Source organism: Perca flavescens, chromosome 18 (genome assembly GCF_004354835.1).
Source record: "Perca flavescens isolate YP-PL-M2 chromosome 18, PFLA_1.0, whole genome shotgun sequence".
NCBI lineage: Eukaryota > Metazoa > Chordata > Actinopteri > Perciformes > Percidae > Perca > Perca flavescens.
Window position 1 is genome coordinate 31,497,332 of NC_041348.1, and position 7,500 is coordinate 31,504,831.

At 42.7% G+C, this 7,500-nt stretch overlaps 1 protein-coding gene across 1 annotated transcript in view; it reads left to right on the top strand.

Annotated features, from left to right (window-relative positions):
* LOC114572889 (hepatoma-derived growth factor-related protein 2-like) overlaps positions 1-7,500 on the top strand; it is a 22,159-nt gene that overhangs the window by 920 nt on the left and 13,739 nt on the right. The window contains exon 2 of the mRNA XM_028604669.1: positions 443-504. Within this exon, the coding sequence (XP_028460470.1) occupies positions 456-504 (49 nt within the window). The 5' untranslated portion in view covers positions 443-455. The remainder of the gene's footprint in view (positions 1-442; positions 505-7,500) is intronic.

Consider the following 7,500-nt stretch of genomic DNA (forward strand, 5'->3'; position numbering starts at 1 on the left):
CAACAAAGCCCAAACCAAACTGAACTAAGACAGGGAGTGACCAGTGTGTGTACTTTAGGCTAGTTCATTTGTTTCCATGGAAACCAGGTCAGATCCCTAACCTGATCACTTCTTGTTCGTCCGGTTCTAAAGTGCTCAGAGTGGTTTTGTTTTGCCTGCATCATCCTTCAGAACACACACACACACACACACACACACACACACACACACACACACACACACACTCTCATGCACATGCACACACACATACACACACATGCACACACACACACACACATATATATATATATACATACACAGATTATCACAATGATTTGAGTAAGGAGTCGTCCTGTCTTCCTTTAGGTATTCATATTGCCTCTCTGTGTGTGTGTGTGTGTGTGTGTGTGTGTGTGTGTGTGTGTGTGTGTGTGTGTGTGTGTGTGTGTGTGTGTGTGCGCAGGTGTGTGTGTGTGATGCCTGAAGGATCCCTCTGCTCCTCCCATGACGTCCCCATGGATGAAGGTAAGAACCTTACTCTTTACTCCGTGTTTCACACACGTTTAGAAAAGTAGTTCTTAAGGCTCCGTTAGTGTCGGCTTAGTTTAAACATAGACCGTGTGTTGTTGTTTTCATTGTTAACCAGCATCATGGGGTGCTAGCTGTAGATGGTCTGTCTGTCTGTGTCTGCCTGTCTGTCTGTGTCTGCCTCTTTCTGTCTGTCTGTCTGTCTGTCTGTCTGTCTGTCTTTCCGTTGTTGGTGGAGGGAACCGGCAGCTCTCACAGCAATAACACCACCAATGTCCCACAGTGGATAATAGGTGTCTGTCTGTCTGTCTGTTTCTCTGTCTGTCTGTCTGTCTGTCTGTCTGTCTGTCTGTCTGTCTGTCTGTCTGTCTGTCTGTCTGTCGGTCTGTCTACTATGGATTTCTAGAGGTTTTGGGCTGCATCTGCAACATTCCCGAGAGATATTCCCACTACAAATAGATTGTCTTGTTGGGTGGAATATATATATATATATATATATATATATATATATATATATATATATATACATGGGTTTCTCAGCAACGTCATCACTGCTTGCGCACGCAACCGGGGGGCAGAAAGAAGACGTGTTTTGTGTAGCTAGCTAGCTAGTAGCGGCATAGCGTAAATCAAAATGCCAAGGACTTGTTGCGTAGTTAATTGTACAAACAGAGCCAGTGATGGGGGGCCTGATGTTTTTAAATTATAAATTAATTAAATATTAAGCTTCGCTCCTCTGAGATGGGTGGGGTTTTTGTTACGTTACATACAAAGCTAACTGGCTATAGTTAGCCTACATTAGCTAACGTTGCCGAGACAGTGGCAGTAGAGCTTCGGCGAGCTAACCAAGACGGTGTTATCAACCTCTGCTGCAAAAAAACAATCAACCTGAAGTGATGTTTTGAAACTAACATATTGTACCTTTTTAATTCATTACAATGGGGAAACCTCGCGGATAGACTTTCGACATACATTGCATATATTTACACTTTGAATTTCGTCATGGTATTTATATAACACATACTCTATGGTCTTACAAAGCTAACGTTTTTGACCGATTACAATTTAATAATTTTTTTGTGAGCTGGAGAGCTCTCGTTATGAGAAGCTAGCTATAGATGCTAAGAAGGGTTGAATCTATCCTGTCAGATATACTTGTAGCCTCTGTGTGACCCGAGTAGTTCCAGGACCATAGTTCTAGGACCGGTCCACCTTTAGTTATTATAACGTGGCCATCTAACCACCACTACGAGAAGGGAAAAGGGCGAAGACCCTGTCCTGAAGTAGGAGCTGAATGTCTCATGTTTCCATCTGGATCACGATTTAAACTCCCCGAACTCAGAACCAACAGAACCCTCTTTGGTACCTGCAGACATTCTACGTCTTGATTCTATAAAGAACCACAGATAGATAATGACAAACTTTTGATTCAGTATTTACTGGTTTTCTATTGTTTTTAACTGCCTGCAAGGTAGGCAGTGTGTGTCTGTGTGTGTGTGTGTGTGTGTCTGTCTGTCTGTCTGTCTGTCTGTGTTTGTGTGTGTGTGTCTCTGTGTGAGTGTGTGTGTGTTTGTGTGTTTGTGTGTGTGTGAGTGTGTCTGTCTGTCTGTCTGTCTGTCTGTGTTTGTGTGTCTTTGTCTGTGTGTGTGTCTGTGTGTGTGTGTGTGAGTGCGTCTGTCTGTCTGTCTGTCTGTGTGTGTTTGTGTGTGTGTGTGTGTCTCTGTGTGAGTGTGTGTGTCTGTCTGTCTGTCTGTGTGTGTTTGTGTGTCTTTGTCTGTGTGTGTCTCTCTGTGTGTGTCTCTGTGTGTGTGTATGTGTGTCTGTCTATCTGTGTGTGTGTTTGTGTTTGTGTGTCTTTGTGTGTGTGTGTCTCTGTGTGAGTGTGTGTGTCTCTGTGTGTGTTTGTGTTTGTGTGTCTTTGTCTGTGTGTGTCTCTCTGTGTGTGTATCTGTGTGAGTGTGTGTGTCTGTCTGTCTGTGTGTGTGTGTTTGTGTGTCTTTGTCTGTGTGTCTCTGTGTGTGTGTCTCTGTGTGTGTGTGTCTCTGTGTGAGTGTGTGTGTCTGTCTGTGTGTGTGTGTGTGTGTGTGTCTGTCTGTCGGTCGGTGTGTGTGAGTGTGTGTATTTGTGTGTCTTTGTCTGTGTGTCTCTGTGTGTGTGTGTGTGTGTGTCTGTGAGTGTGTGTGTCTGTCTGTCTGTGTGTGTGTGTTTGTGTTTGTGTGTCTGTCTGTCTGTGTGTGTCTGTGTGTGAGTGTGTGTGAGTGTGTGTGTTTGTGTTTGTGTGTCTTTGTCTGTGTGTCTGTCTGTGTGTGTGTTTGTGTTTGTGTGTCTTTGTGTGTGTGTGTCTCTGTGTGAGTGTCTGTCTGTCTGTGTGTGTGTGTTTGTGTTTGTGTGTCTGTCTGTCTGTGTGTGTCTGTGTGTGAGTGTGTGTGAGTGTGTGTGTTTGTGTGTCTTTGTCTGTGTGTCTGTCTGTGTGTGTGTGTGTGTTTGTGTGTCTCTGTGTGAGTGTATGTGTCTGTCTGTCTGTGTGTTTGTGTTTGTGTGTCTTTGTCTGTGTGTGTGTCTGTCTGTCTGTGTGTCTTTGTGTGTGTGTGTCTCTGTGAGTGTGTGTGTGTGTGTGAAAATATTTAGACTTTTTTTATCAAATTATCCAGATTCTACACACACACACACACACACACACACACACACACACACACACACACACACACACACATATTCCGATTTTTTTTTTCTCAAAAATGTTTCGATTGTTTTCCTCAAAATATTCATTCCACGTTGAAAATAATCTTAGAACATATCAGATACTTCTCAGACTTTAAGACTCTTCTTAAAGGAGACCTTAACTTCTCCCAAAGACATTTTCTGGGAAGTCCTTTCCTTTTACTCAAGTATTGCTTTCAAACACTTCATACAGCAACAAGTTGTCTGGTTGTATCCTCTCCCCTCTGCTCGTTCCTCTGAGGCTAATTGGATTAAGCCCCGCCCCCTCCCGGCAGAGCGCTAAGCCCCGCCCCCTTCCCGTCAGAGCGCTAAGCCCCGCCCCCTCCGGGCAGAGCTGCAGGTAGAGTGAACAGACTGGAGGACTGTCTCTGCACACGCTCTGTTAAGGTAGGCTTAAACACACATATATGGTATATTTAGAGCCTGTAACTATACCGATTATTTTCATCCTGGATTTATGTGGATTATTTTGAATATGGAGCATATCATAAAATGTCAAAAACATTTTTAAAATCTACAAAAACGTTGAAGAAAAGCGACAAAAGGTAGGCTCTCCTACACAGCCATCATGGGTTATTTAACCCTGAAACAGAGGCTGCTGTGCTGCTTAAATGGGCTGTTTTCTGTTAGGAGTCTGGTCTAGTTAGAGCTGCAACTAACTACTATTCATTTTTGTCATTACAAAAAGAACAACAATGCACACACACACACACACACACACACACACACACACACATATACACAGACAGACACACATACACTGTCTGTCTGTGTGTGTGTGTGTGTGTGTGTGTGTGTGTCTCTCCTGTACTACTTTTACCTGATTTTGTCGTTAAGATCTTTCACCGTTGTGTATTTCCTCGCTTTGTAACATGACTGAAGTGGAGGCTGCTGACGGCATTTTAGTCCTTCTTACTTTTTACAGAGTAAGTAAGCTCTGTGATTGGTTGATTTGCAAACGGGGTAAATATTTCTTCAGTTGAAAACAGCCTTGTTGCAGTATTATTAGCAGTATTATTTGCAGTATCATGCTGTGTGTTGGTTGTAATCTCTGCTGCTCTCTCTGTACCGGATTAACTCATCTAACTAATCCTCATTATCACAGATTACACACACACACACACACACACACACACACACACACACACAGAGACACAGAGACACAGACTCACACACACACACACACACACACACACACACACACACACACAGTACAGGCCAAAAGTTTGGACACACCTTCTCATTCAATGTGTTTCCTTTTTATTTTCATGACTATTTACATTGTAGATTCTCACTGAAGGCATCAAAACTATGAATGAACACATATGGAATTATGTACTTAACAAAAAGTGTGAAATAACTGAAAACATGTCTTATATTTTAGATTCTTCAAAGTAGCCACCCTTTGCTTTTTTTTATTAATAAGGAAATAATTCCACTAATGAACCCTGACAAAGCACACCTGTGAAGGTAAAACCATTTCAGGTGACTACCTCATGAAGCTCATTGAGAGAACACCAAGGGTTTGCAGAGTTATCAAAAAAAGCAAAGGGTGGCTACTTTGAAGAATCTAAAATATAAGACATGTTTTCAGTTATTTCACACTTTTTTGTTAAGTACATAATTCCATATGTGTTCATTCATAGTTTTGATGCCTTCAGTGAGAATCTACAATGTAAATAGTCATGAAAATAAAAAGGAAACACATTGAATGAGAAGGTGTGTCCAAACTTTTGGCCTGTACTGTGCATACATACACACATGCATGCACGCATACACACACACATGCATACATACATACATACATAGATACATACATACAGTACATGCATGCAGACACACACACACACACGCACTTACACAGAGACACAGACACATGATAAAAGTAGTGATTATTTACATGGAGTCTGGTGGGTCAGGACACAGTTGAGGTCGGTCCACATTATATTCAGTGTCATCTGCTCTGTTATTCCTTTTGTCGGTCTTTAAAACCTCTTCCATCAGACTGCTGCTGCTCCCTTTCATGAAGCTCTCACTTGTGTTTTGGAGTCATACTTTGTTATCTGTATATTTGTGTAAAACTGCAGGAGGAAGAGGATTCAAATACAACCTACCAGACTCCATGCAAATAATCAGGACTTTCATCATCGTAAAACACACTTCATTCAAAGTGGACAGAAACTAAATAAAACTACCAAAAGCCGTCTTGGTTCATCTTTCCACTGTTCCAACAATCACCACTCTGGTTTGGTTGAAATAAACCCTTAATTCACCCATTTACATGTGGAGATATGCTGGCTCTATACACGCTAAAAGTCCTGATTATTTACATGGAGTCTGGTGGAGATATGCTGGCTCTATACACGCTAAAAGTCCTGATTATTTACATGGAGTCTGGTGGAGATATGCTGGCTCTATACACGCTAAAAGTCCTGATTATTTACATGGAGTCTGGTGGAGTTTGGTGATGGTGATTTCGGGGCTGTTTGATGTTAAACTAAAAGGATCTTACTCTTTAACTAAAAGCTCTATCTCTGTAGGGATCCATCCCATCTGCAGGAGTCTTTAGGAAGGAAACCACAGCTTCTCAGAGGTGTTTCTCATATTTTGTCCACCCTGGTTGATTAAAGCTGAGGTCACAGCGTGATAAAGGGTCCGTTGTGTCTTCCAGAACAGTCGGGACATTGTCCCGCCCCTCCGGGACACTCCGTGACACAAACAAACACACGCTGGTCTCAGATCAGACTCGGACGTAAATATCTGGTCATTATTTATCCTAAGTCATAGAAACAGCAACCAGAACAAATCGTGTCATTTCTGCATCGCTCAGTCTTTGAAATTTAGGTAAGAATGAAAATAAATAATATAATAAATAATTAGTTTTGACGTGCTGTGTTTCTGTCTTGTGGGTTTTAAAGACAGAAGTTGAACAAACACAGACTTTCACACACACACACACACACACACACACACACACACACACACACACACACACACACACACACACACACACACACACACACACACGCATGCATGCACCGCATGCACACACACACACACACACACACACACACACACACACACACACACACACACACACACACACACACACATACACACACGCATGCATGCACCGCATGCACACACACACACACACACACACACACACACACACACATACACGCATGCATGCACCGCACGCACGCACAGACGCACACACAGATACACACATACAGACACACACACAGACACACATACACGCATGCAGGCACCGCATGCACACACACACACACACACACACACACACACACACACACACAGATACACACACACACACACACACACATACAGACACACACACACACACACACACACACACACACATACACACACACACACACACACACACACACACACATACACACACACACACACACACACACACACACACATACAGACACACACACACAGACACACATACACGCATGCAGGCACCGCATGCACACACAGACACACACACACAAACACAGAAACACACACACACAAGCACGCAGACACACACAGGCACGCACACACAGAAGCACGTACGCATGCACACACACACACACACACACACACACACACACACATACAGACACACACACACACACACACACACACACACACAGACACACACACACACAGACACACATACACGCATGCATGCACAAACACGCACGCAGACACACAAACACAGAAACACACACAAGTACGCAGACACACACAGGCACAGGCATACACACACACACACACAGATGCACACACACACACACACACACACACACAGGCACGTGTACACTTCAGTTCAGTTCAGTTGTATTTGTCATTGCTACATCACAAAAACGAAATATTGTCAGAGCAAAAACAAACAGACAGGCATATCTATATATATTATTATATATTTTATCTATATATGTCCCCATGAAAATAATGTACCCATGACTTTATACCTAATTTAATTTAACTCCCCATAAATACCCCTAGAATAACTTTATACCTAAGTTTGCTTCCCATAAATCCCTCTAGAAAATAATCCCATAAAGTGCTATGTGCATTAAAGTGCATGGTGCAATCTCCGCTGCACAGTGGTAGAAGTTGAGCATGAGTCATGAGGAAGAAGAGGCCCTTTGACTGTAAATATGCTGATGTTTAGACTTGTTGTGTTTCTATCTTGTGTGTTTGTGGTGTTGTGAAGACAGAAGTGTCTCTGGGGTTTGATCAGATATCTGTTTC